This window comes from Furipterus horrens, unplaced genomic scaffold, assembly GCF_987537825.1.
Source record: "Furipterus horrens unplaced genomic scaffold, mFurHor1.1.pri manual_scaffold_4, whole genome shotgun sequence".
Classification (NCBI taxonomy): Eukaryota; Metazoa; Chordata; class Mammalia; order Chiroptera; family Furipteridae; genus Furipterus; species Furipterus horrens.
In genome coordinates this window covers 76551438-76579186 of record NW_028327174.1, presented here as the reverse complement: position 1 = coordinate 76579186, position 27749 = coordinate 76551438, and the positions used below count along the sequence as shown (strand labels likewise).

Genomic DNA, 27749 nt, shown 5'->3' with positions numbered 1-27749 from the left:
CCGCAAAACCAGAAATAACTAGAAGTTCCAGAAAATAAATGGAAATCTAACGTATGAAGTTATAAAGAAGTGATGCTAATCTGGATGGGTAGGAAGAGCAAAGCCGGGGCAGAGAGGTCAAGCTGTTGCTGGCAGTGGCAGCAGTGGCGATGGTGGCAGGATGGTGGTAATCACAGACACCTGTATTTAAGGGGGGGTGAGAAGCACCTGGGGAGCAGCCCTGGCTGTAGACCAGACCCATCAGCTTGTGATTCCAGTGCTGGGGAAGGCAGACCCCCATTGCCTTGGACTGCGAGGCCTGGAGGGAGTGGAGATGGAGGAGGAGGCTCCCAGTCTCTCAGCGGAAAGTGAGTGGCACGAATCTATCTTGGACCCCCACCCCCACAGAAATTGCCATCGCATGGTGAGAAGGGTTGTCCAGTTGTGACGAGTGCACAGGGCTTTGCCCCCTATAGCATAGGAGATGTGAAGCCCCACTGAGGAAGCAAAGGTAAACACAAAACTGTCAGGATGACACAGATCATGAAGGAGATCCTGGTGGCGCAGCTGACCAGACAGCAAATATATAATCTAATGAAGCAGCAGATAGGAAATCTTTCTGAGGTACAGTTGAGAGCTTTGGTTGTAAGAATGCTTACAGACCTAAAAGCAGATCTTAAGACAGGGAAGGAATGAAGGTTAGTCCTGCTGAAATGAACAAAAACACACACAAAACTAATGGTGAGAGGAAGAAACCTAGGGATCAAATCAACAAATCAGAATATAGGGAAGGAATAAACAGTCAACCAGTGTAGAAAGAGGAAACAAAAAGTGAGGGAAATGAGGAGAGGCTCAGAAACCTATGGGACAGCTATAAGTGGGCCAACATTTGAACCATAGGGTTGTCAGAAGGTGAAGAAGAACTAGAAATTGAAAAATTATGTGAAAAAATAGTGAAGCAGAACTTCCCTAAGTTTGGGAAGGAAATAGAATTACAGGTCCAGGAAGCATAGAGAGTTCCAAAAAAAAGGACCCAGGAAGAACCACACCAAGACACATTATAATCAAAATGTCAAAAATTAAGGATAAAGAGAGAATCTTAAAAGCAGCAAGAGAGAAGAGAATTACATACAAAGGGATTCCAATAAGACTATCAGCTGATTTCTCTAAAGAAACTCTGCAGGCAAGAAGGGACTGGCAAGAAATATTCAAAGTAATGAAAAGCAAATATCTACAACCGTGGTTACTCTATCCAGCGAAGCTGTCATTCAGAAGAGAAGGGCAGAGAAAGTGCTTCCAGGACAGAGTAAAACTGAAGGAGTTCATCAGATCCAAACCACTGTTATATGAAATGTTAAAGGGACTTGTTTAGAGAAAGAGAATCAAACTATGAACATTAAAATGAAAACTGTATCACAACAACCAACAACAGAAGTTAGGGAATTCAAACAAAGGCAAACTAAGTAGGCAACAAGAGTGGGAAAAGAACTATAGGTATGGGGAACATACTGGGGGGAGGTCAGCAGGGAGGGGTAAGGGGGGGAGATGGTGCCTGCAGGAATTAGGAAGCATAGTAGGAGGGAGTGGAGTAGACAGGAAGATGTTGAGAAAAACTATATGCACAACCAATGGGCATAGACTAAGGGGGGGGGCAACTTGAGGGAGGGGAGGTCACTGGGTGGAGGGGAACAAAGGGAAAATAAATTGGGACAACTGTAACAGCTTAATCAATAAAGCATATTAAAAAAAATTCAAAAGCTCAACAAAATTAAAATTAGTCATAGGCATTGCCTTTTAGAAGAAGCAAACATTTTCAGCTTTAAATGTTAGAGAACCGGCAATTGATACTTTTGCTACAAAGCAGGAAAACAGATTTTGTGTTCTGTGCCAATTCCAATAAACTGGAGTGGCTTCCCTGGTACTGTGCCGGGATGAATTCCGAGACTGCTTCCAGCCTCCTTGGAAGAAGAAGAGTGGTCAATTAAGGTCTGGGGAGTCACAGCATGCGTGCTATGCATTCGATAACCCTGATGAAACAGCATTTAAAAAATAAACAGCACAGACTTACCGGATAAGCCGCCCACATCCATCTTCTTCAGGTTCTTTGCCTCCAGAATGACAACAGTCAGTTTGCCAGCAGTAGGTACATAGCGGAGGGAGAAGCAGATGTCGCCCAATTTCTCTTGCTACAAAAACCAGATAAAGATGAATATGGTTTGTACATACACACTGTAAATTCCTCAGGAGGAGGATTATGACAATTAGAATTAGAGAACTCTTTAAGTTCATTGGCATTTACCTGGTGGTCTTTCATTCACCGAGGTAGCAACAAGACTGATTGCAACCCACTTCAGTTTTTAAACAGCTCATTTGTACTTTAACATTCATCAAACTAGATCCATAATTCAATGGCTCAGGAAATGAGATCAAGATGACTTTTTAGAGCCTCAACTCTGAATAGCACTGTCTCACCCTCGGCAAACTTTCATAATTTTATTAAATACCTTTGAAAAGAGCCCAACACATTTTTTTAGTAGAATCACCCCTACCTAAATTTTGGTCTCTTCACACCTCAAATAGGATTGTGTCCAATACTTAATATTTAGATATGGGGGGGGGAGCCTTTTGTTTGTGTTCCACTAAATTTTTATCTGTTGGTGAGACATCTGACTTTTTAGTAGCTGAAGGGCAACAAAGGAATTTTTTGCACTTTCAGTTTTATTCATTTCAGGTGAGGCATAACTTGGTTTTTCCTTATCCTAATATTTGTAAAAATCTAGGTGGCAGGTTGGAAGACAAATACATATTAATATAAAACAAAGTATCCCATAGCCCTTCACATTATTTCATTATTTCATTGATATCACATTTTAGGACCAAAACACATTCACCAGTACCCAAGCATTTCTGAACCAATGAGTCAGAGTTTAAGATGATGGTATATAGAACATATATATATATATTATATATTATATATGTGTAATATATAATATATGTTTTCATATATGTGTATATATATTTTCATATATGTATATATATATTTTCATATATGTGTATATATATATACTTTTAGAAAGGATTGCTATGGGTTCTCCCACCTTAAGTATCTTATTCTTTGGTATAACTAATTAAGAACCATGATATTAGAAATTTTGCATTCATATTTATGAGCATGAGAGAGATGGGGTGGCAGATGCTGGAAGCTCTAGACTGCTTTCTGACATGGGGAATTATATATATAGTAAACAAGGGTTATTTTTTATTGTTCCCTTCCACCAAAAAAGTGAGTCCTGATCCCAAAGAAGGCAATGGTTGTGTCAGACAACCACACATGGACTTTTACCATAGAGATGAGGTACAGAAGGTCATGTGCTCAGGTCCTCTCAGGTTATACTCTCATGTATTTGGCTTTATCTATACCTTCATGAATACTAAGTCAGCCAGAGTCTCCAGCGAGAAAATAACTGCCTAGATATAAGTTAACAGTGTAAGGAAATGTAATTCCTTTATAGGGTACTCATACCCACCTTTAAAAGAGAAAACTGTTTCTTCCTGTCTATGTTTTATCTATACTTGGGAAGTAATATATTCAGTGTGTGCATGTGTGTGAGAAGTGGGGTTCTTTCTATTTAAGTAATGCTTTTATTAAAAATATCAACATATGGTTATAGCCCCAATTCTTTCATTGCTTGAGTCCTCATAGCATCTTACTCACACATCTCTTATGTTACTAAGGACATACTGTTTTATCTTACTGTGCACACATCTTAGTTTTCCCACAAGACTGTAAACTCCTTGAAGACAGGGTCCTTGCCTGAATTACTGCTTCCCACACATTTCCAAAAGGCAAATAAATGGCACTTGCAGATAATACCCCCAGTCTGAGTTATCTAGGTCATAGCTTACTTCCATTAGTGTAGATAATAGTTACTTTTAATGTGTTAAATTCACCTGAAGTGCCCGGTGACCTCTACAAATTAATTTGCACATCAGGAGAATTTAGTGGAATAAATGACTTTTCATAGTCTGAAAATAAAGAGTGAGAGAATGAGACAGTATCATAGAAATCAATAAAAAGTGTAGACACATTCATCTGAACCTTATGAGAGAAGAGAAATGTAAATGAACAAAATTGCTGTTAAAAAATGTCCATTAGGTTCTTTTTGCCAGATTCTGTCTTTTTGTCCAACACCCTCCCTGGGAAACTCACTCTGTTGCAGACAGAACCAGGTTACTGTAACAGTCACGATTAGGCATTCTAGACACAACTGTTCTCTCTTAAGTGACACCTCTCTTTATGATCCAAATTTAATTTATGGACATCTCAATTGTTTTAAACAAAGAAATGTCACAACTTACCTATCTTCCAGTATCTTTTTATTATTCACTCTTATATATGGAATTTTAAATATTTCACATAACATTTAGCTTTAAAAATGAGAAGTTATAAAGTTTGAAAAACCACTCAAGTAGGAGACATATGTGAAGGTTTTTGTAATTTTAAAGCTATAGGATGGAGAAGGAATGACTATTTAAAAGAAAGAAAATATTAAAATGGAAACTTTGGGAGAAAGAGAAATGTGGAAAAGTACTTATTTTAACACCCTTTACAGATCTACATTTAACAAATTTAGGGACTTGAACATGTAAAATTTCCACTTGGTTGTAAAATTATCATACTTGGTACACCAAATTAAACATGTATTTTTATATTAATAAATTGAAGTTACTTTTCAGTGTTTTAAAACTATTACTTCTGGTTCTGTAAGATATTTGAAAGTGAGTCACTGGAAGTTGTGTCTTTCAGGGCAAAAGCAGAGACAGAGAAAAACTCATTCTCTAGAAAGAGGCGAGGAGAATACCCAATTTGTATGAATCTTTATCTTGTTCATTAAATTATCTGAGTTGTAACTATCTGGGGTATAAGTATATGCTTTTTCTAAATGTTAAAAAATCAGCTTTAATAATTGTCTAAAATGAAAAGTTTGAGAATGGGGGCAACTTTCTTCTATTTCATTCTGGTTTTACTCTTAATAGATTTAGGACATTTAATTAGATGGCAATGAACTCCTGTCCCTGGAGTCTGGTTCTAGCATGTGAAGGTTTTACTGTATTTCTTGTCATCTACACAGAAGGAACAGCATGATCTGAGAGTTTTTTTTTTTGTTTGTTTGTTTTGTTTTGTTTTATCCTCACCCAGGAACATTTTTTCATTGTGTTTAGAGAGAGAGGAAGGGAGAGACAGAAACATCCATACAAGAGAAAAGTATTGATCAGTTGCCTCTCAAACACACCCTGACTGGGGATTGTGCATGCTAGGGTGGAGATCATATGCACCTGACCAGGGACTGACTCCATAACCTAAATATGTGCCCTAAATGGGAATTGAACCCACAACCCTTTGGTTATGGGACCACACTCCAACCAACTGAGCCATACCAGCCAGGGCAATATGACAGTTTTATGTGGACATTTTCACATCAAACACTTATAGTTTCCATATGTCACTTTGGAAGAAAGATGATTATTTAGTAATAGAAAAATATTTAATATTAAACAGTTTATCACTCTGAAGTTCTAGAAACCAAATCTTTCTAAATTTTAAAAATATTTTTTTCAGTGGGGTTATGGTGATGGGAAACAAAAGTGATTCTTACCTTGGCTGGGTGGCTCAGTTGGTTGGAGCATCATCCCCTACACGAAAAGGTTGTGGGTTTGATTCCCTGTCAGGGCACATACCTAGGTTGCAGGTTCAATACCTGATCAGGGCACATATAGGAGGCAACTGATCTCTCTCTCTCTCTCTCCCTCTCTCCATCCCTCCCTACCTACCTCCCTCTCTCTCTAAAACAAATAAACATATCCTCAGATGAGGATTAAAAACAAAACAAAACAAAACAAAACAAAACAAAACATGGTTCTTGGAAAATTTATGTAGAAAGATGATACCCAAACCTACATCAGATCCTTACTGCTTCTTGACAGTTCTGTCTAGTTTTCTCCACAACAGCTCTGTGAGGTAAATATTGTTATGTTCATTTTATAAATAAAAACTTGGAGACTCAGGTTAGTTGGTGTCAGTATAGAGCTGAAGCAAGGTCCTTTAACTCAAAATTATGAGTTGTCTTTGCTATCAGATCACCATTTGGAATGATAAACCAATAATCCAGCTGACCCCCCCATCCCATTGAATATTCTATTCTCACTGGCATTTTAGTCCTATCATTTCTGGAAATATAGGTTTTTTTTGATGTTCTTATTCTTTATTATTTTTTAAAAATTTATCATTTTTCTATTACAGTTGCCCCACTTTTTCCCCCATTGCTCCTCCCTGCCCAGCCCACTTCTTCTCTTATTCTTTTTTTTAAGTATATTTTATTGATTATATTGTTGTAATAGTTCCAATTGTTTTTCCTTGGAAATATAGTTTTTATAAGATAATTTCAAGACCCTGTAGTGTTGCAGGCAACAGATGAGTGCTTTTGCTGCTGTAATTATCTCATGAAGGTGCCTTATTACTATTAGGAATTTCAGCTTTATGTATAATTTATTTTTGTCAATTGCCTTGATCACTAGGTGGAAACTGCCAGTTAGTGTTAGAAAGATCCAACTGTGAGACTTAGAGAAATTAACCTGCTCTTTAAGAATGTGGAGCTAATGATCAGAAAGCACCTTTATTCTGAGCTGCTTGACAATTCCATTATTTTTTTTAAAGGAGCCTCTTAATAGAGGAGACACAAATTAATGATTTAATAGACAACTACAGCAATACTTTTCCTTTTTTGAAAAGCATAAGTATTAGAACAGAGGTCATATCTAATAGATAAATAAATAGTTCAATTTAAAATGAATATTTATTGGATGGCCTTTAAAACACCATGAATAATTTTATATGTAAAAAAAGGGGTTCACTTACTGACTTTTGCAAATGGGGCTAATTTCACATGTTTCTTGGAAATGCTGTACTTTTGAATGAGTTTTAAAAAGGTACCTGAGTTGACTTAATGCTGTGACATTTTAAAAAGACATGTTCTATTTATATTAATGTTAGGATTTTTCTCTGTTAAGGTGGTGATAGATTCTCTGAGTAGAGGATTTTTTCTTTGCAGCTGGGAATCAATTTAGAGAGGACAAGCACTAAACAGCAGTCCCATAATCTCTTAAAATGAAAATTCAGACTATGCATATTCTCTTTTTGTGAAACTACTAAGATGTTATTTATTTATAAGAAGGACAATGTCAGGTTTTTAATTTTAATAACAAAACTGATGGCTTTCAGTATGTCCTTTGTGTAGTGATATCTTTCAAATTTATTTTATTCCCACAACTACTCTCATAGCCCTGAAGTACCTGCCAAATCAGTATTTACATCTAATGATCCAGATGGTCACAGTATGAAATGTTGCTGTGTACAGATCCAGGCTAAAAAGACTGAATCTGGCCTAGTGTACAAATGTACAGTAAATTGTTCAGGTGAATGAAGCAGTAACTTATGTTTTTGAATACTTATTTTTACTATGTAATCAATTAACTTTGTATTTGTTCAATTCTTCATTCATTTCTTATTCAACAAGTGTTGGGTTTCACCATGGACTCTTTCAGGCTCTAGACTCCATGTTACCTAGATGAATAATATGACTTTAATATTTTTAGAATATGGTGGAGAGACAGATTTAGATAGAGAATAATAATACTGTGCTAACTGCACTTTGTAGGTGGCACAAATGCTATGGGCACCAAGAAGAGAAGGTTGAAACTTTGCAGGGTCTGGTAATCAAACTAAAAAGAAGAGGGCTTTAATTAGAGATTTATATCCCTAGTAATTATCAGCAGTTTCTCCAGAAAATTCAGATACACATTTCTTTGTAAAAGTAATATGCTTGCCATGCAAATATACCTTTAAGCAAGTCTCTAGCTCTCCTCTTTCAACCAGAACTAGCATGTATAGATTGTTGGTGACATAAGATTGGTCCTGGAAGAGTCAATACCTGAGCTGAGATGTGAAGGTTCCACAGGAGGAATCGATGTGAACCCATTGAAGAAAAGAGCAATAATGTTCTAGGCATAGTAATGCACATGCAAAGTCCTTAAGAGCTTATATCAAGGTAGTCTTTTATAATAATAACATTCATGTAATTAAATACGAATTTAGTTTCTTCATGACACCTTTAGCTTCTAGTCTGATAGAAAAATACATTTCTAGTCCTATTAAAAATAATAATAAACATCAGAAAAGTGGACATTCTGAAATAATGAAAATGATAAAAATAGAAAGTCAAAATGCCTATTAAAAGTAAGAGTCAAGGACTTCCGGCCAAGATGGAGGCATAGACAGACACAACTGCTTCTCCCTACACAATTAAGGAATACAACTACCTCAAAACTAGAGACAACCAGAAGTTCCAGAAAACCGAGCTGCATGGAAGATACAAACAAACAAACAAACAACAAACAAAGATATAAAAAAGAAAACTCATCCAGACAGGTAGGAGGGGCGGAGCCAAGGTGGAAAGAAAGTGTTGTGGTGGTGGCAGCAGCAGGCCAGTGGGAAGTGCTCCCATACGGAAGCAGGATAAGTGCCTGGAAAAGGGGCCAAGTGCTGAGCAAGCGGCATATTTTCCTCTCAGACCCCTCCCCCACATACAGCGCCACAAAGTGGTGAAATGGGTCACTGGTACTGATGAATACCTAAGGCTCCACCCCTTACAAAATAACAGGTGTGACAGCTCTACTTAAGACACAGAGGCAAACAAACACAGGAGCCTGTCAAAATGAGGAGACAGAGAAATATGGTCCAAAAGGGGGAATGGATCAAGGTTCCAGTGGAAGAACTAAGCGACAAGTAGATAGCCAACTTAACAGATGTAGAGTTCAAAACACTGGTGTTAAAGATGCTCACGGGCTTGACAGATATGCTTAAGAATGGCAAATTCATAAGGGAAGAAGGGAAGGCTATGCTAAATGAAACGAGAGAAAATGCACACAAAACCAATGGTGAAGGGAAGGGAACTGGGGTTCAAAGCAGTGATTTGGAACATAAGGAAGAAATAAACAGTCAACCAGTATAAGAATTGAAAAAAATGAGGAGAGGCTTAGGAACTTCTGGGACAACTTTGAACATGCCATCATCCAAATCATAGGGGTGCCAGAAAGAGAAAAGGGAGAGCAAGAAATCGAAAGCTTATGTGAAAAGTAATGAAGGAAAACTTCCCAACTTTGGCAAAGGAAATAGACATACAAGTCCAGGAAGCACAGAGAGTCCCAAACAAGCTAGACCCAAAGAGGACAACATCAAGACACATCATAATTAAATGCCAAAGGTTAAAGATAAAGAGAGAACGTTAAAAGCAGCAAGAGAAAGCAGAGAGTTACCTGTAAAAGTGTGCCTATAAGACTTTCAGCTGATTTCTCAAAACGTTGCAGCCAAGGAGGGACTGGCAAGAAGTATCCAATGTGATGAAAAGCAAGGACCTACAGCTAAGACTACTCTATCCAGCAAAGTTATCATTTAGAATGGAAGGGCAGATGAAGTGCTTCCCAGACAAGGTAAAGCTAAAGGATTTCATCATCACCAAGCCATTATTATATGAAATGTTAAAGGGACTTATTTAAGAGAAAGAAGATCAAAACTATGAACATTAAAATGACAACAGGACTTCCGGCCAAGATGGAGGCCTAGACTGACATGCACCACTCTCTCCATAAATAAGAAGGAATACATCTACTGCAAAACCAGAAATAACCAGAAATTCCAGAAAATAAAACTACATGGAAGTCCAATGTATGAAGTTATAAACAAGTGGTGCTTGTCGGATTGAGTAAGAGGGGTGAAGCTGGGGTGGAGAGGTCAAGCTGTGCTGGTGGCTGCATCTGTGATGATGGCAGAGGGATGGCGGTAAGCACAGACACCTGTATTTAAAAAGAGGGGAAAAACACCTGGGGAGCACCCCTGGCTGCAGGCCAGACCTGGCAGCTCACAGTTCCAATGTCAGGGAAGGCAAACCCCCATTGCTCCAGACTGTGAAGGCTGGAGGTGGTGGGGATGAATGAAGAAGTCCCTGGTCTCTCAGCAGAGAGTAAATGGCAAGAATTCATCTTAGACCCCCACCCTCACACATAAAACGCTGAAGTGTGGTGAGAAGGGTCACCCAGTAGTGACCAGTGCACGGGGCTCCACCCCCTATAGCGTAGGAGGTGTGACAGCCCCGCCCAGGAAGCAAAGGTAAACATAAAACTGTCAGGATGGAACAGATCATGATAGAGATCCCGGTGATGCAGCTGACCAGACAACAAATATCTAATCTAACAAAACAGCAGATAGAAAATCTTTCCGAGGCACAGCTCAGAGCTTTGGTTTTAAAAATGCTTACACACCTGACAGCAGATCTTAAACAAGACAAGGAAGGAATGAAAGCTAGTCCTGCTAAAATGAACAAAAACACATATGAAACAAATGGTGAGGGAAGAAAAACCATGGATCAAATCAACAAATCGCAACACAGGGAAGGAATAAACAGTCAACCAGTGCAGGAATAGGAAATGAAAAGTGAGGAAAATGGGGAGAGACTCAGAAACCTATGGGACAGCTATAAGCGGGCCAACATCCGAATCATGGGGTTGCCAGAAGGTGAAGAAGAAGAACTAGAAATTGAAAAATTATGTGAAAAGATAATGAAACAGAACTTCCCTCACTTAGGGAAGGAAATAGGCTTACAGGTCCAGGAAGCACAGAGAGTTCCAAAAAAACCTGGACCCAGGGAGAACCACACCAAGACACATTATAATCAAAATGTCAAATATTAAGGATAAAGGGAGAATTTTAAAAGCAGCAAGAGAGAAGAGAATTACATACAAAGGGGTCCCAATAAGACTATCAGTTGATTTCTCTAAAGAAACTCTGCAGGCAAGAAGGGACTGGCAAGAAATACTCAAAGTAATGAAAAGCAAAAACCTACAACTATGATTACTCTATCCAGTGAAGCTGTGATTCAGAATAGAAGGGCAGAGAAAGTGCTTCCAGGACACAGAAAAACTCAAGGAGTTCATCAGATCCAAACCACTGTAATATGGAATGGTAAAGGGACTTGTTTAGAGAAAGAGAATCAAACTATGAACATTAAAATGAAAACTGTATCACAAGAACCAACAACAGAAGCTAGGGAACTGAAACAAAGGCAAACTAAGTAGGCAATGAGAGTGGGAAAAAAATTATAGGTATGGGGAACATTATGAGGGGATGTCAGTGGAGAGGGGGAAGGGGGAAAAGGGAGGGAGATGGTACAGGAATTAAGCAGCATAGTAGGAGGGAGTGGAGTAGACAGGAAGATATTGAGAAGAACTATATGCACAACTAATGAGCATGGACTAGGGTGGAGGGGCAACTGGAGGGAGGAGGGTCACTGGGAGGAGGGGGACTAAAGGAAAATAAATTGGGACAACTGTAACAGCATAATCAATAAAGCATATTTAAAAAATGACAACAAACTCACAGTTATGCACAACTGAATCTAAAAAATAAAACAAAACCCAACTAAACACACTAGAATAGGATCATAATCATAGGTATAGGGATCATTTGGAGGGTTATCAGCTGCGAGGGGGAAGGGAGAGAAATGGAGAATGGTGAAGGGATTAAGAAGCATAATTGGTTGGTACAAAAGAGACAGGGGGAAGTTAAGATTAATTCTGGAAAGGGCGAAGCCAAAGAATTTATATGAATGACCCTTGGACATGAACTAAGGGGAATGGGATTGCTCGAGGGAAGTGGGGTACTGGGTGGAGGAGAGCAAATGAAAAAAAATGGGACTATTATAACAACATCATAAAATATATTTAAGAAAAAAGTAATAGGTACAGAACAGAGTGGTGGGAAGAGCACTGGAATGAGACGTGGGCATAAACTCACTATATGTTCATTAAACAGATATTTATAGGGCATTTCTTATGTGCCAGGCACTGTTCTAGGCACTGAATACAACAAATCATACAAAAATCAATGAACAAAATAAACATAGTAAACTATAAGGTCAAATTAGTTAGAAGAGTGCCTCTCACATAAAATGAACTGTATGAGATTTTGCTATTATTATAACAAAAATCCTATTTGAACCACTCTCTAGTCTCTAGATAGTTCTAAAAACCTCTACTATTTTCATAGCCAAACCTCTTGAATGAACTGGCTAATTATTGTCCCTATTATGTATGTTCCACTGATTTTTCCCTGCATTATTTTGTTGAGATGGTTTCCGTTAAGGTTTCAAATGACATTCATATTAGTAAGCCAAATTCTTTTCAGGTCTCATTGACCTGAACTCTCAGCAGAATTTATTGACTTCTCTCATTTTTTTTTTTTTTGATTCTGTAATACAATGCTTTCTTGATTTATCTGCCTCTGGTCACTCATTCTTGATCTCCTTTCTCAAGGTTTAGTCCCAGCCCATTTCTTGTCTTCATAAACTAATATCTCAGTCTATGGCTTTAGTTACAATCTAGAAGGAACCCCCAAGTTTATATCTTCAGTTTAGATCTTTTACCTGTGATCTAGACTTGTATATTTAACTGCCCCCTGGTCATTTTGACATTAGAATATTGCATAAACATCTTAGACTCAAATGCCAAAAGTTGAATTCACTATTTTCAAAATCCTTGTTCATTCTGTTTCAGTGATTGGTACCAGTCTCCAACTGGTGCTCAAGCCAGAAAACTGGGAATTATTTACCTTTGACTTCTTTGGAGTTCTGATTTAATCTACTAGAATCTCTCAGATGGGTTTACTTGTTTCCATCCCTATCCAATAAATCTCTAATATTTCAATATTAGAATGTTTACCACCCTAATTCAATAATTTGTCATTTGATTATTTCAATAGTTCTTAGTTGGTCTCCTTAAAATACAGTGGGAAATCACCTTTTAAATAACAAATCTACTTATAATCCTTAAATAGGTCTTCTGTCTTTCTTGGGATAAAGACCCATGTCTTTAACTATCAAGTATAATATTCTTCAGGATATGGTTCCAGCTTACTTCTAAGCCTCATCTCATGCCGTTTTTCCCATCTTTGCTTTAGCCACATCGGTTTTCTTCATATCATTAAATATGTCATGTTAACTGTACTCATCTTGAATGCCTCACTTCAAAAGTCCTTTATGTAGAGAAGCCTAACCTGAATCACCAGACTAAATAAAGTCCTTCTTGTATATTCTTTAGTAGTCCGCATATTCTTCGGAATATTGATTATAGTAATAATGTATTATAACCATGTATAATAATTATAATCATGTACAACAAGCATAGCAGGTATTGATTTTTGTGATTATTGGATTGTATCTCACTTCTAGGAATTTGATCATCTGTATATAGTCCCCTTTATATGCATAGTACCTGGCACAAAAGAGATGATTAGTACACTTTTATTCAGCCAAAGAATGAATGTTCAACTCTGACAGAGACTACTAGAGAAGTGATGTGTACCACTTCTAGACTTAACCTCTCAAACTCCTTCTTATGACCTTTTCTCTCTCCTATGATTGTGACATTGACCTTGGAGTGACCTTGGAAGACAGATGATGGAGATGACAGAGATTCAATAAACCAGGACCCCTGAATGGTTCCTGAAGAATAGCAGAGCTCTAGCTACCAATGTAGAATTGCCTTGTACTATTGAGTGAGCAAGAAATAAATTTCTCTTTTACTGAGCCATTCACAACTGGATCTATTTGTTATTGTACTATAGCCTGACATAATTAACATGAATAAGTGAGTGAATTCTAAATGGTGTTGTCAAAAGAATGACTAGTGATCCATTTTATGTTGCAGAGTTTGTAGAAAATGAGCACTGCTTAGTCTGATACTTCATTAACTCAGTTTACCAAACCCTTATTTTGTGTTTTCAATATAAAAGTTCATGGTGCAAGGTACTGGGAACAAAGGATGTTCCAAACTTGTTGTTGCCCTTATTCTGTCCTGGGAATAACAGGCATACAAAAAAAAGTTCAACATAAAATTGTTAGGTGCCATTATAGAAACATGTATTATGAATGACCACTATAGAGAAGATAGAGAATTTTATCATGGATAATTTCATATGTGTAAATTTTGAGTGGAGGGTAGGTGAATGTGAACAGAATGTCAACTGGAAAGTGAGTCCCAGTGATGTCATGTGCTTTGGTGCCTGGAATTCCACCATTCATTCCCTTTATCTAAACCATTAGACCTCTAGGAGGACTTTGAAATAATAGGAAATACTTTTTTGCCCCCTGGTGGACAACATGGCAATCCATTGTGGTATTCAATTCTAGCCGACAGTTTCTTGGGTTATGAAAGAATCATCTAAGTGAGTGGAGACAGGCAAAAAGGGAAAGATAGTGGGTACGCCCCCATAGCTTGGGATGCTGCTTCAGTTAATAGAGGGCCTAGGTGGGATCCCAGGAAGTGACCAATTTTATGAAGACCTGTGAAGGGGAGGGGATGTAATGAACAGTTCAGGGAAGACATCCAAAGACAAGCCTTTACCAAGTTGTCTGTTCCTTTAAACATTCTTCCTCTGTTAACTATATGTCCTTAATTATTCTGGGTTAGATCCAGTTTTACACTTGATCTTAGCCAAAAGGCCAAGAAGTGAGGAGATCCAATTTTAAATATTCATTTTTTTTTTGTCCTCATGTGACTTTGAGGCTCTGAGGGAAAGTGGCTTTTTCCAAATAGTTATTTGAATTAGGGAAAACCAGTGTTATCTTCTTTTAAAGTGGAGGTGTGGATACTAAGTAATTTTGAAATATGGGTAACATATATTTCTAAATAAAAATGTGGATTTGACCTTTACAGTTATAAAGGAAGCATTGTAAGAAATATTAGGCCAGACGTGGGCCATTGTTCCTGGAGCGTTCATGACTAACAGTGCCAAGTAATCCTAGGAAGGCACTGTTTGGCACTTTCAACCCTTAGACGTGTTGTCTCTAGTGACAGAGATGTGCATTTGAATGATTTACACATAGGCTTACTGATAGAGCAGAATTAAAAAAATTTTAATCATGTTCAATAACTGTAGAGTTTTTATCCTGACCTGTCAGTCTGCATCCTGACTTGAGAGGAAATTATGTGGGAATAGGGTCTTGACAGAGAAAGCTCAGAAGCCAGGGTGCTGTTCTAGCCAGAGAACACTTCTCCTTTCTTACTTCTGGGATGATGGTAATTAAGAGGGAGTCCAGAAAAAATGGCAATGCCACACAATTAGAACATGTCACTGGCCCTAGAAGGTTTTTTCCTTCGCTTCAGGCAGAGCTGGCTAAAAGAGGACTGGGCGAAGGCATAGCAGATCTGAGCTCTGTCACTAACCAGGTCAGGGTGTGCTCTAAGAAAGTTCTTTCTGCACCATTACACTACTGTAGATAAATGATACATGCTTTATCTTTAGGTGAGGGTTACATGAGATCCATCTGTGAGACAAGGGGAGATCAAAATCTTGGAGAGAAAAACCAGAAGAAGGCAATGAAGAGAGTATGATGTACACATGGGCAAGTTGTACAGAAGCTAGTGAGGAGAGAAAAGCTACTAAAAAGCACAGTTGGAGATGTCGGGTGGGGGGGTGCCAAATCCAGCTACTCTACTTCTGGATTCAGTTGGCCATGGGGTGTGTCCATTGCAAATGGGAGCCTTTAAAAAAGAGAAAAGACAGGAAAAAAGAAAAAAAGCCCCAAAGATTTGAGTTGGGGTTGGGAAGGCGAGGCAGAGGGAAAACACAGGAAAAAGAATAGGAGGGAGAAAAAAAAATGAGGAGAGTAAAGGAAATGCTAGTTTGTCTATTTTATGTTCCATTAGAAAGAGGGCAGAAGGAAGAGAGAAGACAAGGAAGAACAAACACATTGGAACGGCGAGGACAGCAGTGGGAGGATTTTGAAAGAGGATTTGATGTGAATTCATTTCATAAGGGATGAGAGCTATTGCCTGGCAAGGGGACCCTAATTGTTAGTTGAACTGGGAAGAACCCAGGAGACATATCTACAGTAATTCAAATCCACAGAAATAGAGTTTGATGTGAACCTCAGATGACAGAGAAAATGCATACACTTTGTAGACTGTGTCTAAAGGAAAAGCACCAGGTACTGCGGTGATTTCCCCAAGCTAAAGCTTAAAGACTGTGCACTTCAGGATTGAAATAGAATATAGGTCATATGGAAATTTCATTGAAAAAAGTACTATAATATGTTGAAGTTTCATTACCAGCAGCAGAGACATTTTGTGTCAAATAGGGAAATAGAAAAAAATGAACTGAAAAGCTGTTGAGAGGAACATGGGCATGGTACATTGTCTGCTTTTAATCCAGAACAGATGCCTTCTGGTTGTTGTTGGAACAGCCAGAGATGTCCTTTACATGTGCGTCAACAAATCATATGAGCAAAAACTGCCTGAAGAAAAAAACCTTACATAAGAGCAAGGTAGCATGAGGAGTTTAGCAAGGAAGGACAGTATGTGTTTTGGGGTAGGTGGCTCCTTAAAAAGGTTGCCATTGGGTACTCTTGAGGGAGACAAAGAACACAATTATTGATTGAAGGAAGAAAATATTATCAGTGTCACATATTATGTATAGTTCTTTAAAAATGGATTTGAAGGTGCAGCAGAAATTTAGGCAAGCTTGTCAGAAAGAGGATGAGCTAAGATAAAAATGGCTGGTGAAGATGGCTCTTACTGAGGAAAGAAAACCACACCCTAAGAGCAGGGGCCTGTGTGAGGTCCACAGAGGAATAAAGAAAGGATTGGGGGTAAAAAGAGCCCCTCCAGAGAACCTGATTCAAGGAAAGGCTAAAAAACAAAACAAAACAAAAAAGCAAAAACAAGAATAACAGGTTTTCTGTAATGAGATCTAAGTTCCAGAAAAAGAATACAAGAGTGTCTGAGACAAGAGAAAAGATTAGAGCACCAAAAGAAAGCGGATATTTCTGTCTCAACTAAAGTGATTAATTTAAAGAGATTTAGAGGCCTAAGAAGACCCACATGAGTATAGAGAAAGCATTGCTTGCAGTAGGACTATGTAATAGAGACAGAGTGCCAACGTTTAGAAGCACAGTGAATTTTACAGTAAAATACCATTTACTTGGGGGTTCCTGATACTCATCAACAGGGGAAGAATACCACACAGAGCAGGGGGAGTGGATTGTCGGAGAGGGAGAACCTAGGTTAGATTTCGAGTGGGAAAGAAAAAAAGACCAGGTTTGTAAATGTTCCTGGCTCCTCTAATCTTGATGAGCAAAAAGAATGAAGGGAGCCTGTCAAGATGAGGAAACAGAGAAGTATAGCCCAAAAGAGGGAACAGATCAAGGTTCCAGTGGGAGAACTAAATGATGAGGAGATAGCCAACCTAAGAGATGCAGAGTTCAAAACACTGGTGATAGAGATGCTCACAGGCTTGACAGATATGCTTAAGTATGGCAGATGCATAAGGGAAGAAATAAAGGCTATGCTAAGTGAAATGAGGGAATCTACACAAAACCAATGGTGAAGAGAATAAAACCAGGGTTCAAATAAATGATTTGGAACATAAGGAAGAAATAAACAGTCAACCAGTACAAAATGAGGAAACAAAAATTGAAAAAATGAGGAGAGGCTTAGGAACCTCTGGGACAACTTTAAGTGTGCCAACATCTGAATCATAGGGGTGCCAGAAGGAGAAGAGGAAGAGAAAGAAATAGAAAGCTTATGTGAAAAAATTATGAAGCTTCTCCAATTTGGTGAAGGAAATAGACATACAAGTCCAGGAAACAGAGAGTCCCAAACAAGCTAGACCCAAAGAGGACCATACCAAGACACATCATAATTAAAATGCAAAAGTTTCAAGATAAAGAGAGAATCTTAAAAGCAGCAAGAGAAAAGCAGAGAGTCACCTACAAAGGGGTGCCTATAAGACTATGAGCTGATTTATCAAAATAAACTTTGCAGGCAAGAAGGGACTGGCAAGAAGTATTCAATGTGATGAAAAGCAAGGACCTACAACCAAGACTATCCAACAAAGTTATCACTTATAATGGAAGGGCAGATGAAGTGCTTCCCAGACAAGGTAAAGTTAAAGGAGTTCATCATCACCAAGCCATTATCATATGAAATGTTAAAGGGACTTATTTAAGGAAAAGAAAATCAACACTATGAATATTAAAATGACAACAAACTCACCACTATTCACAACTTAATCTAAAAAACAAAAACAAACTAAGCAAACAACCAGAACAAGAATAGAATCATAGGTGTGAGGATCATTTGCAGGGTTATCACCTCAGAGGGGGAAGGGGGAGAAATGGGGAAATGGTGCAGGGATTAAGAAGCATAATTGAGTTGGTAGAAAATAGACATGGGGTAATTAATAATAATATGGGAAAGGGTGAAGCCAAAGAACTTATATGTATGACCATGGACATAAACTAAGGGTGGATGGGATTGCTAGAGGGAAGGGGGTTACTGGGAAGAGGGGAGCAAAGGGAAGAGACATTGAGACTACTGTAACAACATAATCAATAAAATACACTTAAAAAAAAAGAATGAAGACAGCATAAATGGGAGGATCTAGGTGAAACATGACTGCCCTTTGACAGATGGGAAAGGTGGGACCACTTGAAAAGATGTATGAACCTATAAAGGGCAACCTATGAAGGTGATGCCAGAGTAGAGGATTAAGGCCATAGACATGAAGAGGAAAATGGGAAAAGAATACAAAAAATTATCAAAGGAGATATACATTTATAAAGCAGAAATATGACTACATGAAAGCAAATATATTTGGGGTTGCAAGAAACAGAACAAGAAGAACTACTTGAATACTTACATGGTTCTTTATTTATTTGTTTATTTTATTTTTAGAGAGAGGGCAAAGGAGAAAGAGAGGGAGGGAAACATCACTGTGTGGTTGCCTCTCACTCACGCCCCCAACCAGGAATCTGATGTGCTACTTAGTAATGTGCCCTGACTGGGAATCAAACCAGCGACACTTGGCTCGCAGGCCCATGCTCAGATGCTCAATACACTGAGCACCAGCAGCCAGGGTCTTATATGGTTCTTGATTGTACTGTGTTCTATTGTGGCTTCAAATCTTCAACTGAGTTTTTCCCTTACCATTTTCCCTGACCATTCTCATGAGTTTGGCCCTTCTTCCCTCTTGGTTTCCGTGACACCTTTCCAAACTCTTAGTATAGCATTGGCAATGTTATACTCTAGATGGCTGTTCACCTATCTATCTCTTTCATTAGTCAGGGAGTAGACTTTAATCAGTTTTGCCTAACCCTGTGTCTCCATACAGCTAAAGGTCAACATAAAGTTACAGATCAAGAGAGACTGTATCTTCCTGTATGAAAGGCATAGGACAGGAGAAAATGACAATTCTTAGTTTTTGTGCTATAGTAAGAAAAATGTGGAATTAGTTGGTTAAAAGTAGGAGGAAAAGTCATCTACTGTGATGGGGAATGTGGGCTACATAACAGAAATTAAAACTTCTGCCTTCTGACCAGCAGAAGAAAGGAGGAAGCCTTTGGTTCTTCGATAGGTCCTGCTTCTTATGCCAAAAAGCCACCCCTATAAGGCAGAGGGGAAAAGTCTATGAGGAAAAAAAAAGAAAAGTATATTATATGAACTAGTGTTAAAAACAAAACAAAACTGTGTCTAGCATAGAGTTGATACTTTTTAAAAAGTTTTTTAAATAAAGAGTTATATAGAAATATCATTTGAGTTTCTTACTACAAGCAGAAAAAATGGAAGTAGAATTTTTGAGATCAAGCTTTCTGGGAGAGTAGGCATGGCAAGGGCAATGTATAAATGTCATTGGGAGGATAACTAGACAGGATGAACACATAAAAGAGGCAAAGAGAGAACAATCCCAATTTGGGAGGACTAAGTAGATTTTAAAAATGATTTGAGTAACATTGTGAATTTGTCTAGTTTTATGGTTAGGAAGAAACTGAAACTAGATTTACATATAATCAACTACCTTTTATGATAAAGAACTGGCATAAGAATAAAATAAAATCAAAGATAGGAAAAAGCTTTGAAGTATTAAACATGTTCTGTGAATGAAAGATACCAATATTTTTCTTGCTAGTTTAATATCAGTAGAATAACCATTTTTAAACAGAGTTTCCCTTACTTCCTCTGCTTCATTATTTTTCTTTTAGTCATCTGGCTGGATTTTGAAAAGATGCAAACAAACACTATTTAAATTTAGATTTAGATATTGCTGGATCTTGTAAAGATTCAAAAGAACCCTCACTTTTTGATGACATAAGCTGAGGTAGAATATTTGAATTTCTGAATAGGTATAAATCCCAATTATGACTATGGCCATTTTAGTCATTTCCAGGGGAATTATAACCCTCTATAGATGGAATGCTAGGAGAATTGTAAGAATTTTTTGCTTGAAATAAAGAAAGTATAGTCCATCATTTGTGTCGCAAGCATGTTGCATCAACTTGATAGTTTCATAGTGTCACTGTGAAAATAATATCAGATTGTGGGTAATACAAACAAAATCTTTCTCATGCACAGTCCATTTAATTAGTTTTCTGGTATAGAGGAGAGTATAGAGAGCAGCAAGTTATAGGCATCTGTATTAGAAATTTGAATTTAGATTTTCATCTTGATTATATAACTGACTTGAAGCAATATGAAGAAATTTGCTTAACTTTATAGTTACCTCCTGCACAAAATAGATCACCAGTTCAAAGGTGATAAGGGAACACCTCAAACAACACCCCACCCACATTAATTTCCATTTCTTATGAAGCTGTGCCATTTGCATATTAGTTCTTTTTCAGAGTTTTTGACTTATCTCTTCCATGGTGATCTTCTGTTCTCATTCATTTCTGCATAAAGGTTATGCAACTAATTAGTGCATTTCTCATGTAGGCCTTAAATTTATTACATGTCGCGGCACAGTTACAGAGGAAGTTAAGATCGTCTCTAAGTATACTGGGAATTCAGTTTGCCAAGATTTCACAAATTGTTCATTTCCCAAGAACAATTTAGTTTCCATCTGGTTTGCCTAGGGCAAAGTTCACTGGTGTTCATTGTTAAGAAAATCAGAACATCGTTAGGGAATGTAATGGTCCTTGCATGGAAATGTAGATGTCACTGAGTCAAACTGTGCAAAAATATAGTTTATCTGCAAATGAGTATGATGTGAATGAATTTGAATGGAAGCCATTCTCTTCACACAAAAAAGCACATAGGTGTATCTTATTTGCTTCATGTTGTGCGTTGTACATTGACAGCTGAAGTGACCATGCTGAGGTGTCAGGCAATTTTATTAGGTAAAGCACATCACAGATTTTTATGAGAAATAACTACTAAAATAATTTTTTTAAAAAACATGCATTATACAATTGTAACTCAAGGTATTTTAAACTAAGATAATTTCCCTCTTTATTTATAGTGACATTCTGGCTTTCAACTTTTGAGCATCATATTTTTATGAAGAAAATTTAGTTTTAGAAAATGTAAATGAGAACTGATCCATAAATTTCTAGTCACTGTCACCAGATTGATACAGATAGGCCTGGCCAGACTGCGGTCTGAGGGAGGGGACACAGGAAACCACCCAGTGGTCGCTGATGAGGCTGCTTCCCTGGGTAACCAAGCTATGACAGATTCTCCACCCCCGCCCCCAACCCCAGCAAAGATGTGGCGCTGGAGGAGGTCATTGTGTTGAGCATGTGAGAAGACCCGTGACTGGCTAAGGGAAAAGGCCCTCTATTCCCTTCAGGCCCCTGGGTGAGGGTGAGACCAGAAGATGCAGTCCTGTGACTATAGAAGGTCAACCTGGTGGTGGGGCACAGGTGGAGGGGTGGGGTGGGGGAGCTGCTGTCCTGTCAATCTAGCCTGGGAAAAGGATGGGATTGGCTGGGGGTTGGGGGTGCCTCCTGGAGCATCCCTAAGTTTGGGTGGGGAAACCGAGGGAAGGGAGAAACGTGGGCTCTTCCTCTTGGACCTATGGCATGGACGTGCTGGCGCCAGAAAGCCACATGGCCTACGGCAATGCCAGCCCCACATACTGACCCCAGGAAGAAGCCTAAAGCCGGACTGCAACCTGGAACAAGCTAAGCCACCTAGATGAACTTGCGGCGGCTCAGGGATGGTATATTTAAATGGGGAAAAGAACTCGGCATGACCTTGGACTCGTCTGGTAGACGGTGGCTGCGTTTCCCTCTGGGTTTTCCCCGAGGTGATGGGCTTTGAAGCAAGAGCATGCCATCCTCCCAGATTGTGCAGCTTTTGAATAAAGACCTCTTTCCTTCTCTCAGCAAACTACTGCCTCTAGAATTTGTCTATGGGTGGCAACCAGCAGCCAAATCTCACTTTTGTTTGGTAACAAGATGGCCTTTATAATCATTATTATCTATGATTTTAGTATGTCATATCCTATTAATGGAGATCAATACTAAAAATGTTTTAAAAGGGATGTTTCACATGTGAAATTCTGTAAAAAGCAGGTTTACCAACACTGTACCTTAAAGTACTATGCAGATTTCCATAGAAATCTACCTTAGAAAACTAGTAACTGTTGTTCAATAAATTCTGCAAATGGGCAAATTAAGAGTCTGAAGTAATCCTTATTTTCATTGCTTTGAAATGCATATTAATTACTGGAAAATAAATTTAAAAAAACCAAATTAAAAAAATCACACCAATTTCAGATTACCCCCTCCCCCAAATCTTTCAACTAGGAGAAAGAACATGTGAACTCTGAGTGACAACATTTTGAATTTGTAGCTGAAAAGAATAAGTATAAAATAGTTGTCAAAACAATTAGGCAGTCATAGTCCATGAGTATTTAAAAATATTTGGCTGAAGGAGAGATAAATCACAGATATATATGATTACTTTTGCGAGATCCTAAGATAGAGGAATCTTGTAGGTTTAAGTTTATGGCAAAAATATAAAAAATGTAAAGAAAATGTGTACTATTATAACAGATCAGTTCCTGTTTTACCAGAGTGAATTGAAAGTAGAGAAATTAGCCAATGTTGTTGCTTATAGTTGAGAATGGTACAGAGTTAGGTGGGACAGCTTTCTGAAAGAAGATGTTTTATTATAAATTAAGAATATTCCTCAATTGCATGTGAGGGGAAAATGGAACAGCTTACAGAAGTAAGTTGGGGCAACTTTTTTCCTGGAGTTATTGAGAAAGTTTCCTCTGCTTACAAATAAGGTATATCAGGAAAGAAAAAATGAACTGGATGTTAAGTTTGTATTCCTAAAAGATGTCAGGCTTTCAAAAATGAGTTCAGGAAGAGCTAATGCCATGGTTAAGACTGCAATTAGACTGAATTATTCAGATCTTAGCTTATCACTTACTAGCAATGTGATCTGGGAATATTCCTTTTATATAACTTTTGCCCAAAATTTTTCAATTATAGTTTGCATTCAACATTATTTTGTATTAGTTTCAGGTGTATGGCATAGTGGTTAGACAACCACATACTCGACAGTGTGTTCCCCTGATATTTCAAGTACTCACCTGGCACCATACATAGTTATTACAATATTGTTGACTATATTTGATCTGGGAATATTCTTAACCTTTGTGGGACTTTTTAACCTTATCAGTAAAATGGCAGTGATAACAAATAAACCTAAATCAAAAGACTGTTGTGAGGATTACGAAGTTAATATATGTGAAGTGTATAACAGCAGAACCTGGTAAATAGTAAGTGCTCAATAAATATTAGTCAATAATAATAGGCTATCACTTATGGATACTTCATATAATTTATTTTATACTTTCACAGCCATGAATTTTGTTATCATTATCTTCAGTCCACCAATGGACAAATTGAGGCTCTATTTTGTGAAGTAACTTTCTTAAGGTATCATGGTTATTGAAACTCAGAATATAGGTCTGCTAAATATCAAAGTCCATGTTCTTCCTTCTGTGTGGTGGGACTTCTGAAATTTTAACTTTCTTTTTATATTAGATCATTACTCAATAGTATTTAGCACTAAGTAAGATCTTCTTAGCACAAGGTGCTGAACTGGAAAAAAAATCACACAGCAGGATTTCCCTGGTGTAAGAGTTCACAGCCAGACTCCTCATCTCTAATATTTTGCATCATCTGTTAAGCAATTTATAATTGCTTTCATGTCTTCCTGAATGCACAGGAATCAGCAAGCCATAATTCCTGAATGACTGTCTCAAGGTCTTCCACGGATATCTGCAGACTATTGAGTTGAAAAGGGTTTCTCAGGGGAGCAGAGCATATCCAAACACAAGCTCCCAATTTTTTTATGTTCCTGAGGTTGCCTGAGTTAAATACATGGGCTAAAAGGAGATGTATTACATTGCTTTGACTCAAAAGGGATAATAAAATGTATTCCTCTCTCAGGGATTGAATGAGGTTAAATAAGGAAAAACAGAATGATGAGCTTTCTGCAAATGAGATAAATGCAAGAAAGGGATTATTTTAAGCAGGAAATTCGATAAAATGAATGCAAGTCACCTCTAAACTAATGCTACATGCTGTATTTCCTGTTCTCATGTGGTCAAAGATTAGTGGATACAGTGTAGAGATCATCTGACTGTAACACTGGCTGGACTACATGTAGAGCTGAGGTCTAAAGTCACATCTCGACTGGAAATCCTGGTTTGCCATTGCTAGCTAGGTGACCTTGAGCAGACCTTTTCATCTCCCTAAACCTCAGTTTCCATTGTATAAAATGGGGATAATGATAATACTGATCTCAACTAGTCATGAACATTAAATGAGGTGAGCTATATAAGGTGCTTAGAATAGTGCCTAGAATATGGTAAGTGCAAAATGCATGCTACTTATTTTGTTATTCTAAGTATGGTAGTATTTCTGTCTATAAACAATGAAGAAGGATTCTTTTACAAAATAATATAGTAGTCCCTCTCTATATTGTGGTTCATTTATTGAGGCCTTACTGTATCGCGGGATTTTTAAAAATATTATATTTAATTATTACTGATTTTTCGCTGTATTGTAGGATTTTGTGGTACTGTATACGTATGTTGTTAAAGTTACATAGGTTTAAGAGTGTAGAATATGTTTAAGAACATGAGTAGTGTTTATAAATGTGTGGGAAAGGTTAATAAGGGAGTGGAAAAGGTTAATAAGGGACTGGGAATGGTTTATAAGTGTGTGGTAAGGGTTTCTAAAGCCTTAAAATATCTATAAATACTAAAATGTAAGATTCCTACTTTGTGGGTTTTCACCTATCGCAGGGTGGGGGGTGAGCCTAGAACATAATACCCGTGATAAGTGAGGGCATACTATACTTTATCCATCTTTGTGTGTTAATTAATGGAAGGATGATGCCATGTGAATGTTTATATAGTCACATCACTCCAGGTTAGTCTTCTTACTAGTTTGTCCTTGGGCACATGGAAGAGCACATGAAGAGCTGGGAGTGGGCCTGGTAAGATGTCTGTGTGGAGATGTGTATCTCACCGCACATGTGGACCCTATCCTAGGTTCTCCTTCTGCAGGAAGACTTGGGGTATCATCATACAAGGAGTCTCTTAGATTTGAGGTCCACTAAATCCTATCCTTGTAAACCTAGTTTGGATCTTGCCCCCAACTCAACTGCTCATGTCCTTGAGCTTGACTCCGGATTGTAGTGGTTTATTATACCTGGCTGCTAACTGGAATAAGTTGAAATAAAAATCAGGAAGTTAATGAGGAAGCCAGAAGATATGCCAGCCTAAACTGTAAGAATAAAGGCTGTTTCCCCCCCCCCCCCAGGACATTTTTTCCTTTGAAGACTTTTTAAAAAGTATATGGCTTTTAGCTTTATTTATGAGCAATTTAGGAAAATACTAGACTAGTAAGATAATGGAATAAAAAAATTAAGCCATGCTAGTTGGTTGTGGGTATGGTACTATTTAGGAGAACACTAAATACTACATATAAAGCATTAAAATTAAACAAGTTGTGGGGAAAAAAGAGGGTATAAATATAACCTTAAATGACAGTGAACTCCGTTTTATTCAACATGTCCAAAATAGAGTGTATTCTTTTTTCCATTAAAATCAATGGATCTTTCTGTAATATAAGTTATTGTCTTGTTGCTTGCTTCTTAGTCAACCAAACTAGAGTTGGAATAATTTTGAGTGGTTCTCTGCCCCTTATCCCTCTATCTAATTAATAACAATATTTTGTAACTCCCATTTCCTAAAATCTTTTCCAAATTTGAGTTATTTTCACTGCCATATAGTTTCATATACTCTGTAACACATTCTGAAATGGAGGTGAGAGTCTGCAATTCATCTTCGTACTGCCTGAGTATCAGGTATCTAAACCACACAGCTGATGTGGCCACTGGCAGCTTGTATATCCTCTGGTTCCCAACTATGTGTCCACATTCAAGGGCCTAAATATTACCCTTATTTGTTTTTCTGTCCCAGCTCCCCCAATCATGTTCCTCTGACATGTACTGGACCCTAGCCAGATCTGGATACCTTGTTGTTCCCTACATGTTCCAAATGCTCACCCTCTGCTTGGAAGTTCAACCTGTTGAATTTCTAACCATCCTTTATGAATTTGTTACAAATTTACATTCTGATCATCCCTTTTGAACTTTCTATTTCCTGCAGCATTATCCCTTTCTCATGATCTCTGAACTCCTAAAATGGAGAAACAATGTCTAATTCCCCGTTATAGTACCAGGGCTCCACATAGAATCATCTATAGATGCATGTCTGTTGAATTGAATCATCAGATGAATGAAATATCTTCCACAAAGGAGTTATTTCCTTTGCTGGTGTGCTTTCATTTTAGATAGTTAAAAGTAGAATGCCATGTGAACTTTTAGCAATTTACACAAGCCAGTTAATCTGTACAATGGATTGACTGCTGGGAAGAAAGAGGGGAATGGCTTTTGTGATTGTGTCACCGGGAGCATAGGCTTTGAGGTCAGAAGGACCTGAGTTAAAATGCTTGTGGGTTCTGAAACTTAACATTCATGTGGCTTTGTAAAATGAGGATAACAATACTTATGTGTTGTGTGAGATGGCTGTGGGGATTAAACAATATGCACAATCCAGAATATAGTGCTCTCGATTTTAATAAAAGAGATACTTTCATATACAAGTTTAAAAATTGGGCGGTATATCAATAGTACTCCTGAATGGAAAGCAACAACAGCAACGCACTAACAGATACATGAAAGAAATGCAAGGGCTTATTACTATAGGATGTGGTTTGTACTAAATTGTCAAGCTTATAGGATGAGGATGTACACAGCTTCCTTAAACTATGATATAGTTCCTGTCTATGTAATACAGTGTAGTATAATATAATAGGTCTTTGTAATATAAACTATTCTATGATTCCTGTCTATAGTGACCACCTTAATAGGGAAATCTTTATTTTCCTCATAATTTGACTTCTGGTTGCAACAATTGAAATATTAGCTCCAATGAAAACAGACAAGATATAGCAGCCACCAAAGTGGCTGGCATATCTTAAGATATATTCTTCTAGGTCCAAAAGCATCTTTTAATTATATGCAGACGGCACATTTTTCTGTGCCATTGGCAGGGTGTGTGGGGGATTCTGAAGCAGTGTCTGAAAAAATCACAACCATTAGGACTTTAAAATGCCACTTGACGGTTATCCACTTAAAAGCTATTACCAATCAGCCGCCTCTGGCAGGCCGAGAAAAAAAATCTGTGGGTTGAAGACACTTGAAATCAGAGATTAGTAGGGAGATGCTCTTTCATTTCCAAACAGGGAGTCAGGATGTCAAACATCTCTAGTTTCTCCAAAGACAGAATCTCT

General features: G+C 37.9%; 1 protein-coding gene across 3 annotated transcripts in view; it reads right to left on the bottom strand.

Moving 5' to 3' along the window:
• The window catches only part of SYT1 (synaptotagmin 1), a 393501-nt gene that overhangs the window by 104489 nt on the left and 261263 nt on the right, over positions 1-27749 (bottom strand). For all 3 annotated transcript variants that reach the window (XM_090273654.1, XM_090273656.1, XM_090273655.1), the window contains exon 7: positions 2048-2165. In XM_090273654.1, the coding sequence (XP_090129780.1) occupies positions 2048-2165 (118 nt within the window). The remainder of the gene's footprint in view (positions 1-2047; positions 2166-27749) is intronic.